This window comes from Trachurus japonicus, chromosome 23, assembly GCF_045865225.1.
Source record: "Trachurus japonicus isolate A0001 chromosome 23, Traja_1.0".
NCBI lineage: Eukaryota > Metazoa > Chordata > Actinopteri > Carangiformes > Carangidae > Trachurus > Trachurus japonicus.
Genome location: NC_140929.1, coordinates 16,632,197 through 16,656,675, shown reverse-complemented (window position 1 = coordinate 16,656,675; position 24,479 = coordinate 16,632,197). Strand labels below are relative to the sequence as shown.

The 24,479-nt window shown below is 38.9% G+C and overlaps 1 protein-coding gene across 1 annotated transcript; it reads right to left on the bottom strand.

Annotated features, from left to right (window-relative positions):
* Positions 1-1,228: 1,228 nt before the first annotated feature.
* mapk11 (mitogen-activated protein kinase 11) lies at positions 1,229-12,887 on the bottom strand. The gene is made up of 12 exons (XM_085768750.1): positions 12,664-12,887; positions 10,256-10,385; positions 10,100-10,158; positions 8,493-8,604; positions 7,288-7,317; positions 6,995-7,042; positions 6,800-6,914; positions 6,641-6,712; positions 4,198-4,277; positions 3,238-3,316; positions 2,939-3,112; positions 1,229-2,426 (listed from the first exon to the last, which is right to left on the bottom strand). The coding sequence occupies exons 1-12, from the start codon at positions 12,774-12,776 to the stop codon at positions 2,353-2,355; spliced, it is 1,086 nt and encodes a 361-aa protein (XP_085624876.1). The 5' UTR covers positions 12,777-12,887; the 3' UTR covers positions 1,229-2,352.
* Positions 12,888-24,479: the final 11,592 nt, after the last annotated feature.

Here is a 24,479-nt window from a genome sequence, read left to right as displayed (position 1 = left end):
CTCTGATGCCCTGAGTTGCACATCTTCATTCATACAAGATGCTCAGTGTTTAGCAGCATTGGCTGATGAAGAACAATCTCCTAAATAGCCTACTCTTTAAATTGGCCTTTTTCATTATATATCATGAACAAATGCAGTGACATTATACTTCATGCATGGACCCTTTATTATGCAGCAGCTGAATCATGTCACCTGATGATAATGATGAATGAGAAAATCATCTGAAGATCAGCTGATGTTCAGCTCAGTGATTTGAAAGTGGCTATAGCGAAGCACGTGCCACTACGTTTTCAAGACACATTGACATACAGTTTACATATACATTCAGTATGCAGTTTGCGTTTCAAATCCACACCACATGTACATAACCACATCCACAAGTACATTACATTTGACAAGCTCCAACACACTCTTACATTTTGTATCCAGTGTTGATAATGGTCGACAGAAGGCTACATGGATGACTCTTACAACCAAAGAATAGTCTAGTGTTATCTGATGCCAAAGCAGTAAACTGATGTTTTTGTTATACCGATTTCTCCTTGAGGTAGAAATAATCAAACTCTGAGCCAAAGCACCACAGTTGTCTTCATGAACACAAACAAACCAAAACACATATTGGTCTGTACATTAAGTATACCGCAGGTGTTCACTTTAGATAATGAGAAAGGCCTGTTTAAGGACACAGGCGACCCGTCTGGTTAGTGAACAACCCGATCTATCTCCTGAGCCACAGCTGCCCGCAATATACATTGTACAATGTGAACAACTGCAGCAGAATCATAATTAATGCACATACCCACATTAAACAGAGCTACAAGCTGCTGTCGGATTTACCAACATTAACCTTGTTTTTAACTGTCATTGGTGCAACACTCAGGTTGAACCTGGCTGACCCAGTTGTATGTAGATAATGCACATATTAAAGCTGAGTGTGGGTCATCAGATATAAACCAACTTCTTACTCTGGTTTTCAAAGTCAACCATCACACTTGAGAGTACTACACATCTTGTAGCTTTGTAGCTAACCGAAAGGGTAATTTCACTGTTAATTGCCATGTGAAGGTAAATTAAACTGCATTAATCATATTTATCAAATTTATCGATTCATTATACAGATTAGGTTCAGATGTAGCCATACATAGGACCTTGTACGACCTAACTTAATTAACCATTTTACTTAAATCCCATGGATGTATCTTACGTGATCAAATTAATTTACTGTGTCATATTAAACATGATCAACTGTTTTTCTACACTGAAGATACACGTTGAGATGTACTGTATTTTCTCTATTCTTCATAATACTTGCTATGACCTCTTGACATTTCAACGAGATGCATGATTCTACCTCAGCAAAACCTCTGTAGAACTAAAACTCAGCTGCAGGGTCAGTGTCTATAAAGGCCTGTGCTCCTTAACACAAACACCATCTGTGAAGATGTTCCTTATGACTGTGGGTAAAATAATGTTGCGCTTAACTAAGGTCTGCAGCAACACTAAAATAACCACAAATGTGAAAAAGAACAACACCTGTGAATAAAGGATTAGGGTTTGGCTATGGTCGTGTGTCAATTGTTTATTGGATCATTTATAATTCTCAGGCGCTCCCTGGTGCCACAAACAGCCAAATGTGGCGGCTCAGTGTAAATCATTAAATGTTTGACCAGTCAATGTGCTGATTAAAAGCACATTTGGTTTAAATATATATATATATATTGTTTTGTTTTGTTTTTGCAGTTGCATTTATTTGTAGCAAGTTGTTTTTCACATTGACCCTAAAACTGGTTCAATACCAGTGTGGCAGGGCAGTGAGCAGTGTCAATGCTTATAGTACAGAAGGAGTAATATGCTGTCATGATTAAATGCACAAGTCATGCAGTAGTATGCAGGCTTAAACTGTTCTGTGACATGAAATGGCATGGCTATAAGCATTTCAACATGAAGTCCATATATGTAAGCAGTAACTGCTCATGGGAAGGGAGGTGTTCCTATTGTAGCTTTGGAGATTCTGGTGTAGGCTTTTCTTCTTTGACCTATCAGTCTGTAAACATGGTTTGCTTCATTAAGCCATGTATTAGTCTTCTCATCATTTGTGGCCCCTGGTGTTGCTGAGTTGAACTGCTCTTCATTTCACCCTCACTGAGAGCAAATACAAGAGGAAGAGGAACTTTCTGCAGCACGGATCCCTGTATCTTATTCTAAAATGCTCCTTGTAATAGTGATGTGCACATCTGATCCAGTCCTGCTGCTTGAACACACTCATGACAGGAAATCAAACACAGTCACACTGAGCAGGGGACACAGCTTTTTCTCCTCAGTCTTTCTGGTGCAGGTAGAGCAGAGGGAGGCTCACTGCTCCACCTGAAGGCTATCAGTCTTGCTGCCGGATTCTTTGAAGCTGTTCACCTCCTCAAACACCAACTCTGTGGACATGCATATGAAAAAAATCAAGGACAAGAAGTTGCATTGAAACAGTCCATTAAATTCACCTGTCATTATTAACCAAGAACCAAGATACCTGTGTGTGAGCAACTTGTGTTCAGTTTTATATCTGTATTTGTTCAGCTGCGTATAAAATATAATTATCCACCATGACTCGCATTCAACAGACCATAAAACTCCCTAATGAGCTGAAACCGAATCATGTTGATGATGTGATGGTCATATTTTATGTAGTCAAGCACTTCATCATCATTGAACCATGTGCAAAAGTTCACTTTGGATCTGTTTGTGCAACATTTTCCTCTACAAAAAAAGCATTTCAGTAGAACTAAAAGGAAGTGAGAGTGTTCTGAAAAAATTACATTTGCTGAAGTCATGTCATGTCTTTTAATTTGTTTTAAATGTCTTTGGTTAGAATGGAAATATGGGTTTGTTGTACTGTCTATTCTCAGCTGTTGTAGCTTTTAGTGTTACATTCAGATCAAAGCCGTACCTTTCCATTCTTCTAGGGTCCGGTCTTTGCTCTCCAGCGTTTGATCGTAAGGTGAGGCCTCTGGTTCATCATCTGGATCATGGTACTGTGAGAAGTAGGGGTGTGACAGAGCTTCATTGGCTGAGATCCTTCCATCACAGTCCAGAACCAACATTCGCTTGAGCAGATCAACAGCTGACCGAGAGACAGACACAGCGACTATTATTAAGGAGGGTGCAGCTATTGCACAGAAGCAACAAAAAGACGGCCTCTGGAACAACTGAATTTAGGGGTGTGGTGATGAAATCTGAATCACTCACCTTGTGGATTAGCTCCTCTGAAGATCTTCTCCAGGTCCTGCTGTGGCATGAAGGGTAGAGACTGGATGTACTTCTGTGCCTGCAAACAGTCCAGCTTTTCAGCTCAACACCCCAACACACTAACACATTGACTACTCAAGCAACAGTTATATAATTGGAATGACTGGTGGATCGGAACAGACTGCTTTCATCAGTGCAAGGGGTCATTGAGATATATCGCTTTCTCCACCCAAATTATCAGGTATAAGCTGTTTTTTATGTGTGGGTAAACCCAATTATGAAAGCAGATTGACTCCTTTCCTTTGTCATTCAAGTTTATCTGTCTGTTTGGGCTAAAGATGCACACAACTTTAAGGAGCAATACGTTCACATGCACGTCAAGAGCACACATAAACTCAGGTGAATACAATTGAGCTGCTGGACCCATGCAGACTGGTTAAGACCTGTCACATCACATGCTGAGGTCTTTACCCAGTGTAAAATGGACACTGAACACAAAAAAGCTTTGGGAACAAAACTGTAGTGTTACTTACTATATGATTGTATAGCTAGCCTGCATGGCATGTCAATTGCATGGATTACTGTGGCCACAAATTATTCATGATGTGAAAAGACTAATCATGATGTGAATAGTCTTGTGGTTTCTGTTTATTGAAACTGAACAAAGACATGCCGTTGCTATTACTGCAGTGCAGACACAATGTTGTGTGTATTACTATTTATAGGCCTAGGATTTGAGTATTTGATACAGATAAAAGCAGCTGCAGATGTGTGTAAACTGGGTAATACAGGTTTATGTGGCCATGGGCCGCATGCCTGTGGATGGCAATCACATTTTGGCTGACAATCAGAGTAATTTGACCCAGGTGTTCCGCTGCCAACAATAACATGTTAGCAGGTCTGAGCAGACATTTAACCAATGGTGATGCTACTAGTTGCTATATTCCCCCCCTTCCTTACATGTTCAGAACAGATCTTCTTTAACAGCTCAGGTGTCGGCGTCCCAACCACCTCCATGATTCTCTTCAGCTGATCAATGTCTCAGAGCGGTGAGGGTCAAGGTTCATCAACACTTGTAAGCATTATACAGTAGATTACATATTTCCCATTAATTCTATTATTTTGCTGTATGTCATCCCCCACTCTCCCCCTGATTTCCTACCTCTCTCATGATGTTCTACAACAATCAAAGCATGGAAAGCCCACAACATCAAAGAACATTATAATCAGGTGCTCCAAGGCTCACTCCATAGAGCAAATAGACATAATATACTGTAGGTAGACGCCCCATGGACTACATGCAGGCGTAGCTCACAGTCGGCCATATTGAGGACAGGCAACTTGCTCTGACTCTGGCTGCAGTTACAGTGCAGTAGATAGGTGATTCAGTCGACTTCACTAAAAAAAACTATTCATAACTCTGTGAAAAAGAAATCAGTATGTAGCTATTACTTGCATAATGTATAATGTTACTTTTATAAAGAAAAAAAAGGACATGATTAAAATAATCCGTGATTTAAGTATGCTGCATCATAACTGCATAAATGTTCATTAAATATCAAACCGTTTGGAAATCGGACAAAAACTGAGCAAGTTCTGGTCATTATAGCAGAACATGCACCATAGGCTTAATGCTCTGAAGGAGAGAGTTGCCCGTCCCAAGATAGCTACAACGTGTCATTGGGCAGCAGCGGCAAGTGAGTCATCTATACTAGTCTTCTTATACTATATCTAATATAGGCATACTCCTTCCTGCAGCTGCCCGGGTGTGAGTCCAACTCGCGGGCTTTTGCTGCATTTCATTCCGGTCTCTCTGTCTACTGACTTACTGTCTCTCATACTTCCAATCATAATAGCCCAGAGTTATATCTTTGCAGTCATGAAAGTATTGATTGATCTTGGACAGCAGAGATTTAGTTTTTATTTTCAGTTCTCGTCTCTTCATGTTATTCTGAGCTGCAGTGATGAAAAACAGTAGAAGCATCAGCAGTGAAAGTGACAAGTAGATGCTGATGCTTGAAACTGTGCAAGACGTCAGAAAATGAAATAAACAAGTTACTGATCTTGTTTTCTTTACTAGAAACTGTTGTCCAGTTAAAATCTGCGTGTTAATGCAGCAACTACCTTTGTTTTTCCTCGCTTCCTGCTCACTTGGGCTGACACATGCTTAGTGTTTGTGATTGCTATGTAAAGTAGGGCTACACATTTCAACAGTGATAGTTTGGACTCAGAATTTTAAAGGGATATGCCAAAAAAATGTTTTGTGTCTTGCCTCACTCCCGAGTCCATGACAAGCAGATAGACACCATCCTTTCGACTGTGTGTGCAGTAACAAGGGAGACAGAGCCCGTATTGCCCGTAATTAGCTTAGCTCAAACGCTGGAAGTGCATAGGTAGTGTTAGCCTGCCTCCTACCCAAGCCGAAATCAGCAGTCAGAAGCTGATTTCATTTCAAACATTTTTAGGCGAGAAAGTAGCTGTTTAGATCAGCAGTAGTCGTTAATTTGTCTAAATACCAGCTGTTTACAATTTTGTCGGGACGAATTGGACGATTTGGCGCGTTGTGACCAACGCACTTCTGGTTACTTTCAAAAAATAAAACACCCGTTACCCTAACCATGACGATATAATCTGTGCTTTACTTTGAAATGAGATGTAGCTAGCTTGAACCAAAATAAACCGTCTTTGCTTGAACCCTCCGTTTTGACCGATCTCGTCCTGTTACCGGCATTTGACCGCTCAAGATGCCTTACCAGATAGTTTTGTCAGCTCTGAGACGAAGATCAGCCCGCCGGTTTCCGTTTAGAGTTGCTAAAGAGTGTCTCTGATGACTTTAGGTGGAGGCAGGCTAACACTACCTATACACTTCTAGCGTTTGAGTAAGCTAATTACGGGCGATACGGGCTCTCCCTTGTTACTGCATGCACAGTCGAAAGGATGGTGTCTATCTGCTTGTCATGGACTCGGGAGTGAGGAAAGACACGAAAAAAAAAATGTTGGCATATCCCTTTAAAACAGAAACAATCTACTTTCAAAGGACTGTTGCTCTGTATCAGAAATGTGCTGAAGCTTAACGGAAACATTGTAGGATGTGGGATGTCACTCATTATCTTGTCACATGGGAAATAAATGAAAACTCCTACCACAGCTTAAGCACCACAGCAAAAAATCAGTAAATCAAATTTGTTTCAGCTCTGCTTGCAGTTAGACACTGAATACAACAAACAGAGGTTTCAGGCCTTTGTGATCAAACCTATTCATTCACTCTTCTCACTGCTACTTCCCCTCCCCCGCAGAAAAGTCTGCGATTGTAATGCAAATCCACAAGAAAGCTGGGTACGCACACTAAAGAGGTAATAAGAGGTTGATGGTAAAATGGGTGTGGTGGATTGATAAAGGATACAGTCAGTGCCAGGAAATAGGACTTTTCCCTTCAGTAGCTCTCCCATTATGCATCCCACTGACCAAATATCAACTGCAACAGAAACACCAGAGGTTCAGTCACTCACCTAAATTGCAATGCGTGTGAAATAAAAATGTCTATAGTCTAATCGCGTCTTACCATTTTGATTATAGTGCATCCAATTCAACATTATCTCTGGTGCTCGGTACCAGCGTGTCGCCACATACCCTGTCATCTCGTCATCTGTCTGTCTGGCCAATCCAAAGTCAAGGATCTGTAGAACAGTTATAGCCATGGTTGAGACTGAAGGGTGAGGTGAAGAATGTGTAGATTTAAGCTGAAGGTTAGTCTTACCCTCAGCTCACAGTCCTCATTTACTGCCACATTACTGGGCTTGAGGTCCTGGAAAAGATAAAACAGACAAAGGAGAAGAGAAACATGGTGAAAATTAAAAATCTACCAAGAGAGGAATGGGCATTCAAAAATCCTAAATTCATTGAATGTGTATAGAGAACATCTGTAGAAAGTAAAAGAGCATTTCACATTTAATAAAAAGGCAGTGCCAAATTATGATACTGTCAGACAGATGATGCTTAAAGCAACTTTAGAGATAATAAAGGAGAGAAGCGCAAAGAGAGAGCACTCACTCTGTGAATCAATCCTGCTGAATGGATATACTGTTGGACAGGTGGGGGTGGGTTGGGGTTGGGGTTGGGTTAGAGCGAGGGAACATAAAGAAAGCCATGGGTCAACAGTGCAATTCACCATATTAACCCCCCAAAAAAGGCAAGATGTTTTTGTCTTTCCCATGCTAACCAAGAAGGCTCTACTGCTGCTGTGTTGGAAGGAAAATACAGACAAACAGTGTGATGTCTAACAATAAAAATTAATCACTATAATATCAGTAAATGCAATAATTTCAGTCCAGGCACACTCAAGTATTTGTGCAACCGCAACAGGTTCACACGAAGAAGTTCTCACAACAGTGATTCCAACCAGAAGGAGCAGTAAAACGTTCAGCTTATAAATGATCATTACACTACACTTAAATCAGCTCTAGCGTCTGTACATTATGCTGCAACTGAGCATGAAAACTTGCTCGCAAAATAGCAGATGGCAGAATTCACTAACAGTAATGAATAAACAGTTTAAAAAAACCCATTAACATTCACTATATCTAATTATACTTAATACTGATAAATGTTCAGACAGCCAAGTTATCCTCTGCCACTTCAAGAAAATTGTAAAGACAAACTTCACATCAATGGTAAAATTGCATGATGAGGTTTTGTATAATAAGAATAAGTATATAATTTAAGTAAAATAAAATCAAGTTCACTTTAAAACATTTTCCAGTAATATATGATTGTGGTGTTAAAGTAGGACATGACAGTAGCATTTCTATCTGCATATTATGGCTACTTCCCCATTACTACATTTTCATTTCAAGTGAAAATGATCTCAATCCATAGAGGGCATGCTTGAGCCAGTGTAAAAAAGGAAGTAGAATGTCTCTGCTGTAGCACAAAAACTTTGACTTTGACTTTGAACAAGGAATAGAGAGGCAGCTGCATTTAAAATAGAGAGCATAGAAACACTTGTAATCCATTGTTCTTGTTGCTTTTACTAAGTGAGATCACGATCACTCTGTTTGGGAGCTGATAAACTCAGGAACAGTGTGGATGGTAGGCAGAAACATAGTATAAGAGATTTTAGAAAGATGTTTTTAAACGAAAATGTAGTATTGTGAATGTAGCCCAATACACACTGTTTACTATGTGGCGTGTGGTGTGGCAGTAGGCATAACATAGAAGAGCACTAGTAGAGTGCTGGAGTACTTGTAGAGTATTACCTTGAGGCCGCGGAGCAGCTGATAAATTAGGAACTGCACGTGTTCATCTGACAACCTCTGAAACTTAACAATGTTATTGAGGTCTGCCCCCATCAGGTTAGTCACCAGGTAACTAGAAAAGGGAGAGTGTATGTATGAGTTAATGGGGAGTGTGGGGTAAGTTTGGGGTTCTTGGTTGAAGTAGAACATGGTGACACCGCAATGGCAACTGTCAGACATCTCTACAAGACAGTAATCTCCAGGATCACCCTCATCACTATTCCCACATCCTACACAGACATTTTGACAAGCAAAACACAATTCTCACAACTCCTAATGCGGCTCTCTGTACTTTTACACGCCTTGACTGTTTTCCTTTAGTTCATCTATACGAGTTTTTAATGTATGAGTAGTGATGAGATTGATTAGAGGAAGTGTGAGGATTGAGATATCCGTAAGGACAATAAATGTCTTTTTAAATTCAGTTTAAGTTTTTAAGCTCTCACAACAGATTGTCAGATAGAATAACAGATCTCTCGCTCACAATGCTAACTTCCTTTGACCTAAATGTGTCAAAAACTGATCAATGACCTCAGAAAAATAGCAACCAACCCAAAGCGAGTACCACAAATGGCGCAAATGTTGAATTGATGGTATCATCTGGTAACTGAATTTGACTCCCAACTAAAGTTTGAGGTCAGTCGATCATCAGCAGAGAGTTCAGCTGCTGCAGATGCTCAACTCTTGTCTGTAATGTTTGCTGAGTCTTGAAGCACTAGTGAAAAGGTTTATTTTAAAGGGATAGTTCAACATTTTGGCAAATTGGTCCATTGCCATAATCCATATAGTCATAGCAGTAGGTTTGTTACCTTTTATTGTCGGTGCAGGCTATTTTTAGAATGGCGGAGCAGAGCCGTGAGCTGTTCAGAGCTACGCTACGGAGGCTAATGGGATTTCTTGGTTTCCCTCATCAAACTCATCAAATACACAATCCAACAACTCCAAAACGCTCTGGTGGACAAGTTGTGACCAGCACATTGACCACGCTAGATAATAACAGAACGTTACCAGACAGAGTTGTTTTAGAGGCAAATGCAGAGACTGCTTGCCGAAAAACTGTCGCCAACGGGAACGCGCATCAGCGGTTTTGCATGTATTTGCCTCTAAAACAACTCACACAACAAGAAATCCCATTAGCCTCTGTAGCGTAACTCTGAGCAGCTCGCCGTTCTAAAAAATAGCTTGCACTGACAATTAAAGGTAACAAACCTACTGCTATGACTATAGGGATTATGGCAATTGGCAATTTGCCAAAATGTTGAACTATCCCTTTAACAAAGTTGAAGTGATTGACTGACCTGGCAGGTTTGAAGACATCTGAACAAGGATTTGATTGTTGTGGAAGCTTTTGCACAGGTGATTTAGTGTAATGAGAAATGCATTGCATTAAGAGTTGTGAGAATGATGTTTCTGGTGTGAGAATGGCATCAAAGCGACAGAGAAAAACTATAAGAGATGAGATAATTATGTTTCTGGTATGAGAAATGCATCAAACTAACTAGGATAAACTGTAATAAAACAATTACTGTGGCTCTAAATGTCAGAATAAACAGATATAATAAACTTACAGTTCATTGAATTCTTCTAATGTTGCAGCTGGTGTGAAGACATCCAGCAGCCCAATTACCTGTACAGACAGAAACCAGCAGAGCAGATCAATAACAAAGCAGAATCATGCAGTCTGTCTGTGTGTCTCAGGGTATCTGTAGAGGAGCAGCACTCACATTCTCATGTTTCATGTGCTTGAGCAGTCTGAGTTCCCGGTACGAGCGGCGGCTGTGGATCAGAGACTGAAAAGGCCTGGACAGTTTCTTCACTGCAACCTTCTGTCTTAAGACCACATCGTATGCTGAGCTGAAGACACAGAGACAAAATAAAAACTTGCCTGTATGGGAAGCGTTGTTTACTGTTCCACTGACATAAAGAAGCTGACATGACATAATGGCAACAGACGTGATATATAAATGTCATATGAATGCTGAAACCTTCTTCTGTTTCTCTGACTTGCCAAAACATATTGTAGCCTGCAAGACGGCTGGATCTTACATAGCATGTGTCTCTCAACAACTGCCCTGAGTGACTCAAGCCTTTTTAACAAGATTGTCCTCCTGTCTCCATAGCATAAAACTGGCCACAACCCACTGATGAAACATACATTTCACTGCAGACATTAGAGGCCAACATAAGGCATTAGGAGATGGTGGTATGGGTAATTTCTTATCTCTTAGTGTCACCAGACACGCTGTAGGTCTGTAAATCAAAACAGATACAGGGAGAACAAGGAGAACACAGAAAGACTGTGCAGCAGTGAGCGCAAGAGTCAGTGTGTGTCCTGTTACTGAATCATTCATAGTAAGCAGTGATGCTGACATGCTGAGTAAACCACACTCAAACAAACATGCTTGTGTTTATCCATGTAGCTCTCTAAATGCCTGGATGTCCGAACCAGGCTTCTGCCAGGCCTCACACACAGACCTCCCTCCCTGCCAGTTTCCATACATGGATCTTACTGCACCACTCTTTTTATATTGTCAACTCACCTCAGGATGTGAGATGAATCAAGTAAACATATCATCCACCAAGGGAAACTACTTATATGCATCTTCTGTTACCAAACTAATCAATAAGATGGCATAAATTACACATATTTATACATTTAGGCAAAAACGGATGTATCACCAATTAAATACTGCAGTTGCATGCTGATTAAATGATTCACAGGATTATTGATTGATTGTTTTAGAACTTATGTATCTATGTAAGTTTAAGTGTACTGATGCCAAACAATCAGGCATTGATCAATAACAATCCACACCAATCAGTCCCCCAATTTTGTATCAATAATCTAAAAAGTTGTGACACAACAAATGTGAGAGGAAAAGCTAGAGACTTCATGCCAAAACTGTAGATTGCTGAACAGATGCAGACATGGGATAAAAGCCTAGCTCCTTGATCAGCTTCAATAATTTCTGTGTTTAGTTATTTACCCAGTTTTTGTCTCACAGACAGAGGTAAACACAGAAGTAGATATGAAAATAATGAACAGGATCAGGTCTTGGTGACAAGATAATAAGAACCTTTTTGCATGGCTGATCAAGATTCAAGAAGCACTCCATGTTAAATTATTCAATATGCATTGTTTATTATGCCTTTTGCACTTGTTTTGCAGCTCTAAAATGTCCACTGTCATCCCTCACTATCGAAAATAACACTCCCAGGGCTGAGCAAGGTACAAGTTGTTTAGATTTAATGGTTTGTCTTGTAGTCTCTAACCAAGTCAAGTTATACGATATAATTAGTCCATAAAGTTCGAGTAAGGGTCAGGGTTAACATTCACTTTCACTTTCTTTATGAAGGTACCAACATGCAAGATTTAAGTATGAAGCTGCTTCTTATTCAAGTCTTTAAAACCTGATTATTCATCCAGTGATATTAAAACACAAACCATTGGCACTACATTTCCTTCAGCCTGCTATTAACAACTTTTTTTTAAAATATTCACACAAATTGCTATGGCAACAGCATCAGCTGATGTGTGTCGGTTAAGTCTGCATTCAGAGACAGAAGGTGTGCAGGTATATGGATAGCTACTCTTCATGATGATGAATTAATTAACCTACTGCAGGCTTCAAGGTATCAGACATTCATTTAGATTCATTATGGTGTCAGCTGGGAGCAGCTGTTCCCAGATGTGCATCTTTATGATTCCCCAGAAGAGAGAGAGAGTGTGTGTATGTGATAGGGGGGGCGGGGTAGAGAGCTGGGGTGGGGTGTGTGAGCTGTATCTAGGAAATTCCTGCACTGGCACTGTCTCATTGTTTCATTTCCTCCCTGCCTTGGGTGGTAACCTGCTCTGTCCATATGTCGAACGCACCATACAATTCTCATTCATCTGCATATTAAATCGCAAAGAGAATGCTATGTTTTGTGTCCAAATCTTGATTCTATAATTTCACTGGTAATACTAACATTGTGGTAATTATAACATCGACACAAAATAAAAATAACGGACTCAGCTTGATCCAGACACAGCAGGCTGGTGCATCGCCAGTGCTCGGTCATGGCTGTGAGCCTCACCACGACACCCGGCCCAGCGCAGATAGGGAGCCTATACACACACACACACACTCACCACACAGATCCGTAAGCTCCTGAGCCCACCGGTGTCAGGTTCTGGTATCGTTCCGGAACCTCCCACACAGTCTTGTTAAGCTCCTGTCGATAGAATCCCGGTCTGGCCGACATTTTCTCGGAGCCGACTGCTGAAGAAGAGGAAGAGGAAGAAGAAGGGGCGCACGAAAAAGAAAGACACGGAGAATAGAAATGAAGGGAGAGGATGGAAGATGGGACAGTGTGCCGCTGTGTGCATGGGCAAGCCGCCTCTTCTGTTACTGATGCTCTGCTCCCCCCTCCCCAACACACATAGACACGCGCGCGCACGCACACACACACACGCGCACACACACACCAGACATAGGGGAACTGTCTCAAAATAGGAACTTTTTTAAAAATTAATCTTAAGTGAAGAGCTAAGTAAAAACTTATGGATTCTATAATTATTTTAATTTGTGGTGGTGGTGGGGTTATTCACTGAAATAATAGCCTAGTAATATGTTCTATATTAGCACTCTGTGTCCCCCTGGTGGGCCGTGAAGATACTGCAAGAGATGCTGTGAGAGGTCAAAAAATAAATACATTTAAATTTTTCAGATTTTAGTTACTGTAAAAAATGTGCACGACTGATTTTTTCCCCACCTTTATATTGATGTTTTACATTGCTCATTACAGTATCTGTAACCGGATATTGTAACTTCAGCTCCAGACAACCCCACATAGCAAGCCTGCATTGAAACAATGTTGATTTTTCCATCTAAATCATCGGTTGAAATTGAAATATCAATGCAAAATCAATGTTGAATCAACATTAGGCTACAATAACTACTAAGAACGGTTTTTAACATCCTAAAAATATTGCCAAAGTGCATCCTTTTCTCTCCCCAACAAACACAGAGACACTAATCCATGCTTTCATTACCTGTAGGACTGATTATTGCAATGCTTTTCATGGTCTTCCTAAAAAGAATATTGCACCATTACAACTACTCCAAAACTCAGCTGCACGTGTGCTAACGAAGACCAGAAAGAGAGCTCACATTACACCGATTTAAAAGTCCCTGCATTGGCTACCTGTGTGCTTCAGGATCGATTTTAAGATTCTTAAAGCTCTTAATGGTCTTAGTCCTTCTTATCTGTCAGATTTGCTTGTGAGCCATCCAGAACTCTCAGGTCTTCAGATAGAGGCCACATCTGGATGCAACAGCAACATAGCTCTGAGCATTAGTGATATGATACACAGGATATGGAGTATGATATAGACCCAGATAACAACTTCTTCAGCTCAATCAACAATAACTGCTGCTACTGACGAACTGTATAACCAAATTGACAAGGATGGCAAACTATCAATTATACACATCAACAGTAGTTTGTATGCTAACTTTGCAAACAAGGATTACTTGCGACAATTCACACAACCATTCAACATTATCGCAATAACTGAGACATGGATCAACGCAGAAAAAGGGGGGAACTATGGGCTGGAAGGGTATGAAAATGCATATCGACAAAACAAAGGTGCAGGAGGAGTTGCGATCTTTGTGGACAAATCCTTAAACTACAGGGTGATAGATATGTCAACGGTTGTTCACAATGTTCTGGAATGTATATCAATCAAAACATACAAAGAAAAAAAAAGAAATGTAATTATAAGCTGTTTATATCGAACACCTGGGTCGAGTATTGAAATGTTCAGTGACTGGATGGAGGGAATGTTCTCAAAACTAAGTCACAAAACAATTTTCATCTGTGGAGACTTCAATATTCCTCAGTCCAAATAAACATGAAATGACCAATGACTTTATAGAGCATGAATTTATATCCCAAAATCACTAGACCCACCAGAATAACCTCCCATTGTGCCACAGTTACAAATGATATTTTAAACAACACAACAAGTGGACTCTGGACTAATTGAAAAAAATCTGAATTCAATGTTCCTTACAGCAGTTGAGGAGAAATAAATTATAGATATAATTTCAAAATGCACAAATAAGAGATCTACTGACTGTGAGGACATTGATATGTCTGTTGTGAAAAGTGTGATTGAGAGGATTGTTAAACCATTAGCATACATCTGTAACTTATCATGTCAGACTGGTACAGTACCAAACAAAATGAAAATAGCAAAAGTTATACCTCTGTATAAATCTGGGAACAAACACCACTTCGCAAACTACAGATCTGTCTCATTACTCCTTCAATTCTCTAAAATTTTAGAAAAACTCTTCAATAATCGACTTGACAAACACAAGTTACTCACTGAAAGCCAATACGGGTTCGGATCTAATCGAATGACATCACTGGCACTATAGAATCCATTGAAGAAATCACAAATGCAGTATACAGTTGGAATATTTATAGACCTAAAAAAAAAAGCATTTGACACAATAAATCATAACATATTAATCAATAAACTGGAGCAGTATGGCATCAGGGGAACAGTATTGGACTGGGTGAGGAACAACAGGAAACAGTTTGTGAAGTTGGGTGATTATTGTTCAGCATGTTTGGACATTACTTGCTGCATCCCACAGGGGTCAGTGTTGGGCCCTAAATTGTTTATTTTATAGGCCTATATCAACAGTGACATATGCAAGGTATCAAAAGTACTTATTTGGTGCTATTTGCAGATGGCACAAGTATTTTTGGTTCTGGTAGTGATCTACAACTCCTAATGCAAGAGATTAACACAGAATTAATTAAATTTAAACTATGGTTTGATAGAAATAAACTGTCATTAAATTTGAACAAAACAAGAATACTTTGGGAACTGCAGATCTAATACACAAACACAGATTCAGTTGGATGGGGTTCATATTGAAAGAGTCGATGAAATCAAATTTCTGGGGGTTACAATAGATGATCAAATCAGCTGGAAATCACATATTAAGCATGTAGCCTACAAACCAAAGTGTCACGAAGCATTGCAGTATTAAATAAAGCAAAACAGGTTCTGGATCATAAAACACTCTGCATTCTATACTGTGCACTAGTTCTTCCTTATCTAACTTACTGTGCAGAGGTTTGGGGAAATAATTACATAAGCACAATATATCCACTCATCACTCTGCAAAAGAAAGCAATAAGGGTCATTCATAGGGCAGGGTAGGGATCACACAAATTCATTTTTCTTACAGTCAAAACTACTGAAATAATCTACAAGAAGGAGCTTTTGTGTTCATATCTATGGAACAGTTTGAATGTGGGGTTAAAAGAATGTCCAAACAATAATAATAATAATAATAATAATCCAGTTCAAAAAGAAGTACAAAGAAATTATTTTCAGTATGTATAGGAATACGGGTGTTTGACAACCACAAGGTACTTATTATTATTTATTTGGGTATTTACCCACTTAGTTTATTTGTTGCTCTGTTGGTGTTACCTTCAGTTTGTCTTTGTATGTATGAATGTATGTGTTTGTATATGTCTTTATATGTACAGGGCCAGCCCTAGGATTTTGGTGGCCCTAAACAAGATTTTTGTTTGTGGCCCTGCACTCTAAGCACAAACACCAAATCACTGGTTAAAACTGAATACAGACATGTTTATGCCCTCTGAGGTTTGAGGCCATTTTCTTGAATTTAATATATTTTCTTAAATGTATCTTTTTAAGATACTTGCAGATGTAACAATACTCAAGTGTTTTATGTCTAAATATTAGAACCTCTGCTGTAAGCACACTGAGGCCAATTTCAATTTGTCCTAGAACACTGTATAAAGAAATAATTTAGGCCAAATGCTGGAAATTTGAGGTCTGCTTTTTGATAAATTTCAAATCCCTCGTGAAAACACACCTTCAGTCATGAGAACGAACTGTTTTGGTGCTTGAAATAGGATATGAATACAGTAATAGATAAATGTAGAAAACAAGTCTAAAATGAAATTTTGTAAGATTACTTTTTGAGCACAAATGTTGTCATTCTGCCATTCTATTTTCACCAAATGTCTCAAATGTGAGATAAAAGAAGCTGGATATTGACTTCAAATTACATATAAAGCTCATAGCGTGCGTGCAGACCTCAGGATGTTTAAATGACTTGAATGAACCCCGGTACCTTTCTGATCATGTGGCCCCCCGCCTAACGGCTGTGGCCCTAAACAACCGCATAGTGTTTATGCCAGGGGCCGGCCCTGTATATGTATATGCCTATACTGTAGAGAGATAAAGATTAGTGATAATACAGTATGTTAGAATACATCTATATATGTATTCACTTATATATTAGAGAGATAAAGATTAGTGATAATATATTAGAATAAACCCAGCGAGATAAACTCATAAATTAATTGTATAGATTATAATGACAAGAAAGCTTGATAGATCATTTATGAACAAGGGGTGTCAGTAAATAAGTTTTACTTCTTCCCACTCCTTTTCGGATATGAAAACAAACAAACAAACAAACAAAAAATCAAATTATCTTTATTTTCAATTATTTAATCTTATTTTTGTTCATGTGTTGTCTTTGCAAAGTTTTTATTTGTTATGTCTGTCCATTACTGTATTATGATTTATTTCTTTGAACATGTCCGAAATAAACTATAACTATCCTACTAAAGGCAAATTGTTGAGAGTAAGATAATGCTTCAGTTGTGTGACTTTGGGTTTTATTTTTGCTTTGTTTTGTCTGCTTTTATGGTGTAAAGCACTTTGTGCTACAAGTCATTTGTATGAAAAGTGCTCTATAAATAAAGTCTGATTGATTGATTGATTGATTGAGTGATTGAGTGATTGATTGATTGATTGATTGATTGATTGATTGATTGATTGATTGATTGATTGATTGATTGATTGATTGATTGATTGATAGCGATGAAAACCGACAAAAGATAATGTTGATAACAGTTCATTGAAACAACATTGATTTATAGTTCTGCTTATGATTGATTGAGCATCGATTCATGGTTGACCAGTGATGATACTGCATGTTGAAGTCATTGATCTAGAGTTGACCAGGAAACTAGGCTACATGTTGTTGAAAAAGCATTGATTTATAGTTGACCGGGAAAGATGATTGAAAAGTCATTGAATCTATTGGATTGAGACAGAAGTCGTCATGGTACAGCCAGTGAACAGCAAATTAAAGCCTGAGTGTCACTAGTGAAACACTGCAATCATCATAATGGGTAATTCATTTGTTATCTGTGACGGTGCTCTGCATACAAATTATTGAAATGTACAGTGAAGAAAACAAAAACACTGAGTTTTTAAAAGACATGTCTATTGTAAAGGATAACGTGATGTACATTTTTCTTAAATTTAAGTAAATTAATCTTAGGTATTTTTGCTCTTGTGTCTTTTGTCCATGCACGGTTCTGTTACAACACTGACTGGAGTGTGTTTTGGCTCTTTGTTGCAGTACCACTGCTCAACCACATGAGGTCACTGTGAGACTTTGTGTTAGGTTTAAAACCAGCTGGGAGGGTTTTCTCTTTTCCCCCTTCACCTCTACAGAGGTCAAAGGTCAGGGTTAGCTGCATGTCTTTCTCGCCCAAGGATATTTCTCTTCGATGTAGGAACAGGAAAGTGGGTGGTTTGGCATCTTATACATCCAAACCAAATCTTAAATTTCCTTCTGTGTTGACTGGAATCAATCCAATAAGGAGGTGTATCAAGACATTTTTACACTTCTTTTTTGTGACCTCTGCAAGTTCATGTGACTTTTTCTTCAGGTAAGTGATTTATATTTCTACCTCAAGTGTGTTACAGGTCAGATCTTAAGGAGAAATATATTAATGGATTTGATATTTTTTAAATGTTTGGGAACCAGGAGTGTGTGTTGAAATACTGTACCAGCAACACATATTTTGATGTTGCTCAGCAGTAAAGAAGAAGGAACGGCCCAATAAAGCCTTGAAAAAGTCAGCTACAGCCTGCTGCCACTTTTATAGCCAATATTTCTTTTTCACTTTTTTTGGGGGGTGGCTGGCTGGGGGGAGATATATTTATCTATCTCACCTCTGAGATGAAAACGGCAACTTTCAAAATGCAGTCGAGGGCCTTTTACTTGTGGATACATAAAATTGTTTCCTCAGTACATCACCCATGGAGTTCCTTTTCACAAAGTTGTACGTCCAGTGCAATTTGGACTTAAATGGCACAATTTCAGTTCTTTTCAGGTTGTAGATGACAAGTTTTTTGTGCCACAGTAAAAAAAAAAAAAAAATTAAGCTGTAGAAATATCCATCTATCTGGTGACATCACCTTGCCACAAGCCCATAAAGTGACAGTACTTCTGTGCCTGTGAAATGTTCTTTGGGAGATATCCAAGGAAAATGTGATGAAGAGCGAAATAGTTTAAATTAAAATAGGAAATAACCTCTTTATTTAAAAAGAAATGTGGTAGCAGAAAACTTTGAATGGAAGGAATAAATATCCAAAGGTAATTATAAATGAAAACCTGAACTCTTTAGGGAAATAGTCCTTTCACCTTGTTCTCCCCGGTTCTCACTTTAAGTTTGCTATTCGCAGTTTTTAAATTGCAATTTGTGTGTAAATGAGTCACTAGTCAATGTTGTCAATCAAGGCTGTCGCAATTGTTGTTTACTTCTAATTTACATTTTGATTGAGGTGTGATTATTGTAAGTAAACTCACATTTACAGCCATATGGTTGTATAGCTATTTTCTGCACAGGAAATGAATGAATATGCAAAATTAAGGCCAAATGAATGATGTTTTGGTGTTTTTATGCATCATTTGTGATTACACAAAATACAATCCAAACCTGTTAACTCAGAGTTCAATAACAAAAATCAAGATAATGTGTTTTATCTTCAAAGAAGCAGAAATCAATTTTTGCTCAGACAAGAAAAGCAGCATTTCATCCTTAACACATTTCCTGCAGAGAACCTGTCAAACACATGCTGTTCCTGAACTCAAAGTGAGTTTTTTTTCCTTCATTGGCTTTGGAGAAGCTGCCTCACTCACTGATCTGCACTGACGTCTGAATGTGAAGTGTATCCCTTCTGTAACTCACACGCTCTTACTTTCTTCCTCTTTGTTCATAAACGCTCTGTTTTCAGAACAGAGCAACGAGGAAAGAGTGTCACGAACTTTCATACAGTTAAAGGCCGTTTGAAGCGACACTCTGTAAATGACACCTCGGAGTCACTCAGACGCTTCTGTCTACCCCGCTGCTTTGCTTGATGGATTCAGTGTATTTTTAGTCTTGCCCAAAAGAGACATCGCCAAACGTGGCACCTTTTACCATTTGTACACTGTGACAAAATGGTGACATGGTTTGACAGCTCCGCTCTGTCTCCTTGTCCACTTCAGGGTGTGTGTGTGTGTGTCTGTGTGTGTGTCTGTTCATGTTACACACACTGCACACACTCAAGCCCATAAGTTTATGAAAAAGTCTGAACAGATCGTAGGCTACAAAGTTATCTTATTGTCCAGAGACAAGTCGACATTGGTGTTACTTTACACCTCAGCTCTTAATGCTAAAATGAAGTTACTGAACTTACAATGTTTCTCCTAGATTAGTAAGTAAATTGAGCCAGAGCAACATGCAAAGTCTGAAGGTAGTTTCATAAAGTGAAGGAAAACAGCACTGTTTTAAACGTCTTTCTACGTGAGCACAGTGCATGATGGTATATTAGTGGGATACTGTGAGTCGACTTGGGGTTATAATAATTCTTACCAACAATGGCAATAACAATCAGTGGATACGTGACTGTATGTGGACACAGCATTTAAAACATAACTAGGATCAGAGACTGTGTCTAATCAAGACTTAGACAAACTTAGCCTATTCATGACTTTATATCCTCCAGAATTGATTATTGCGATGTTTTCCTCACCAGTTCACCACATAAGACCATTAGGCAGCTGCAGTTTATTCAAAAATGCTTTAATGTCTTTTCTCACTAAAAGAAGAGACAGCACTCTTAGCCCAGTTCTCAGGTCTTTGCACTGGCTTCAAGTCGGATAGAAAATTGACTTGACACATTTTATATTGTCAAGCTACAATTTACTAAATAGCTAGTCTGGGCCATAAATATATTTCGGAAATGTCCCATGTGAGCCAAGTAGGTTTGTGGAGTCTATAGTAGAAGGTAACTCCAATGAGGTTAAAAATGGCTCTATTTTATTTTGCCTCTATTTAATCTTTCATCTTTCGTTTCCATTATAGTAATAGTTATATAGTTGTATAGTCTTTTTATTGTTCCCGCACTGTGTTCCTATTGTGCTTTTACCTCTGTTTTCATGCTTTAAAAAAAATCCGCTAAGCACGTTGAATAATGTAGCCTATGATAATGTGCAATACAAATACATTTGCTTTGCCTTTAGGTTTTTTTTGTCTGTTTGTTTTTAGCTTTTACCTGTGAACGCAGCCTGGCTGCTCATCAGAAGCTGCTCTTCCCCACCTGTCACTGATGTCAGTCACCTGCAGGTGCTTTCACTGAGTGTGATCAGCTGTTGGACCCTGATCACTTTAGGGCAGCTCAAATTAAAAACTTTTTAACATAAAAAAATAAATAAAAAGCATGTGGACTTTGGTGACTTTATTTCCAACATATCTGCACCAACTGAAGAGGTTGAATCAACCATGTCAAAATTAATAAAAAAGTTTCCATTTAGATTGCAGGAATTAAAACAGCTTTAAATCAGCAACTTAAAAAAATTGTTACCAGATTTTAAACCTACCATGTCTTTATATACACATGTTCAGGTTTGTGTGGTGTGTATGTGCATGAAGTGACCAGTCAGTAGCTGTGGTGGGTTGAGGTGACCTCTCTGTCTCTGTGTGTGGTGTGTGTGTGGGGGGGGGACTGGAGAGGACATGCATTTGGCTGCCTGGCCATCAGTCATTAGTTAAATGTTGAAATGATGCTTCCCCTAAAGGATAGCAGGCCATTCTGGCCATAGCTCTCCTCTAGCAGCTGTCAGCACCCAGTGTAATAACTCTCTGACACACACACAGACACACAGCCATGCACAGTCTATCTCCTAGCATGATATATCTGCTTGTCTTACTGAAGCACTTATCATGGAAGTTAATGGCAGTTACTATAAAAAGTACATAAATAAAAGCAGGTTAATAGTGTGGATGCGTACTATAAAGAACCATAAATGAAAGCGAGTGAATCAAAGAAGCAACAAAAAAAGCAATAAAACAAAACAATACTTACTTTTGGTCAATATAACATAAATATACAGTGATATCAGCTGTCTGCTCCGCTCCTCCTAATGTCATTTCCATCCCTCTTGTTCACACACAACTGGATATCAGCTGTTAAATCAGAGCACCAATCAACGTTAAGTGAGCACATAGAGTTCAGTAACACTCTAGTAATTGGATTCTCACCTAAAATGGCTCCGAGGAGCAGCAGCCACAACAACTTTTTGTCTTCATGGATGATAGGTCTTTTATGCAGATCTGGTGTCAGCTTTACCCTCCCAGTGAACCTTTTGCTTTTTCCACATGAAGACTAGAAAGCTGCGTTGGGGACGTCACGTCACAGAGGAGCAAGGGGGAGCAGCCATTTCTGTCTGCAGGGCCACATTGTGTGCTAATTCACAAAAATACACCACACGCTGTTTTTGCAGCAGCCAAATGAGGTTTTTTAAACTGAGGTAGGACGTTGAGACGGCTCAAGAGACAAAACACACCAGCCATGGAAAAGCATTGTCATAACTCTGTGAATAGAAGTAAGTGAACCTCTTTCTCTGTTAAAATCCAAGTCAGGTTTAGCATTTTCACCTCCTCCAAAAGTCTAGGTGCTTCTGTTTAGTGTCAATAGTTACATCACTGCCCAGGTGCCAAATGTCCAGGGACCATATTAGACTTATTATGGGAAGTGAGACTAATTTCAAACAAGAGAATAATTTTTCAAACAGTGTTAGAAATATTTATTATCCTCTTCACAACTGTAGTACCCTCAACCCAGGATCTCAAAATAACAGCAAAAGGTTCTTTAAGCATTAATAATTAAAGGTGATAAGATTACATTTAAACTTTGTGTGTTTAAGAATAAAAGTGTTTGTACTTGATCCTTTGACTTACAAGAGGGGGATTAAAAATTGAAATGAAATCACCATATAATACAGTACACAGGAAAAAAAATTCTCAAGTCTCAGAGAAAAACATTAAAAAAAAGATAACTATAGAAACACTAACATTAGCTTTTGAAGATGAATCATGGATGAAGAATATGTCTGACAAAACATCCTAAAAAAGTGAAATAAATATCTAATCTGTGACTGTAGAACATGTCATAAAATATTAAACTATGCTATATGAATTAGGGGGGGAAACATAATAAACGAGGGGCACTTGAGCTGCTTAATGTCCCTCCATATCTCCATGATATATGGAACATAAGTAGTTATGTTAATGAGGTCATTAATTAAGCTAATTCGCATTCATTAGCAAATAATTCTGTGTCAGCATACTTGTCTCCACATAATGGCTGGTATTAATGGGAGCTCTGCATCTTAACTTATTAAGGAGTTATAGTAGTCTCAAGAAAATCATTTTTCTGCTCATTAATATCTAAATTTATCCAGCGAGGTGTTTCAGAGTCTAATCAGATCATCCACTCTGCTGAACACACAGAGCAGAGATGGGGTTTTATTTTATAGGATTGTTCCAGTAGAATTGTACAAACACATGACAGCGCAAAAAAAACAAAAAACTGTGCTCATAGTGTGTACAGTAGAGAGAGAGATAAATGTGGCTTCACCCTCAGTAGAAAGTCATTTTATTTGGATTTAGATGTTTTCGACCTCCCCACACTTTTTTTGTATGTTAATTTTTCTAAACTGATTTTATGTTGCTCCAGCCCTCCCGTCTCTGTCCTCATTGCCTGCAGCGCTGGGATGCTAAAAGTCACTCAGGGGTCGGCACACTTATTCGCATTCATGCGTCGCTCAGTTTGTTGGGAACGGGGAGTTTTGACGTACGGGGGTGCCAGCCTGGTTCACGGGAATATTTGACATGCTGGTGCCAATTAGGTCCAAAACCTTCCCTCAGGACTCTCACACACACACACACACACACGCATACGCATATACACAGACACTTGCACATCAGCACTCACGACCTTCCCTGAGGCCTCCAGCTGTTTGCTGTATAATGAAGACAGTGAAAGTGGAGGAGGAGAAGTTAGCCGTGCAGCTACCTCGTGCTTTACCTCCAGGCCTGCATTTCATCTAACAGTGGTACAACTGGAGTTTATGCAGCAAAAGGTATTGTAAACATATTTGGATCAAATAACCCAGGCACCTGCTGATGTTTCGTGCAATAAAGCCCTAATATTTGGAAAAGTTATTCTATGGTTTGTTTGTACTTTTGAGCTCTCACTGAGACTTGTCCTAGAATTCAGTTTAATGAGGCACTTTTTGTTTGCTCTGCTCAGCTCCTAATGTTAAACAGTGTTTGGCTTTTGTCTGGTAGGTGTTATTCACACACTGTGAATATACCTCTCTTCATATTTCTGTTATGTCTCTGGTGTTTCCCTCCATTCAGACCTTTAACACATTATTACTGCAATAACTGCAGAGACTGAATTCTTCCATTCATTTGAAGTAACAGGAGGAAGAAAAATGTAATTCTACAACATATAACCTATACAACAAAAGTGACTTTTTCAGCTTAATACATAAACTCTAGCGGTAAGTGACATCACTGTGTCTCTATGGCTTTTTACCATCTGTGAATCTGTTACATTATGTTTCAGTCTGTCACAGATAAACAAGGAGAAAAAAAACACATAATATACTTCACCAAGTTGTTTCCTGCTTGTGTGCACAGATGTTTTACGAGCATGTGACACCATAATCCAAGATGGCGCCCAACTGATCTTAATGAAAGTTGTTC

What these genes read in the sequence shown, in the direction of transcription:
- mapk11 (XM_085768750.1), bottom strand. Translation starts at nt 12,776, where the DNA reads ATGTCGGCCAGACCGGGATTCTATCGACAGGAGCTTAACAAGACTGTG. An exon ending in AGCACATGAAACATGAGAAT is followed by an intron (nt 10,159 to 10,255) that starts GTGAGTGCTGCT and finishes CTGTCTGTACAG; the next exon opens with GTAATTGGGCTGCTGGATGT. An exon ending in CAGCAGGATTGATTCACAGA is followed by an intron (nt 7,043 to 7,287) that starts GTGAGTGCTCTC and finishes TATCTTTTCCAG; the next exon opens with GACCTCAAGCCCAGTAATGT.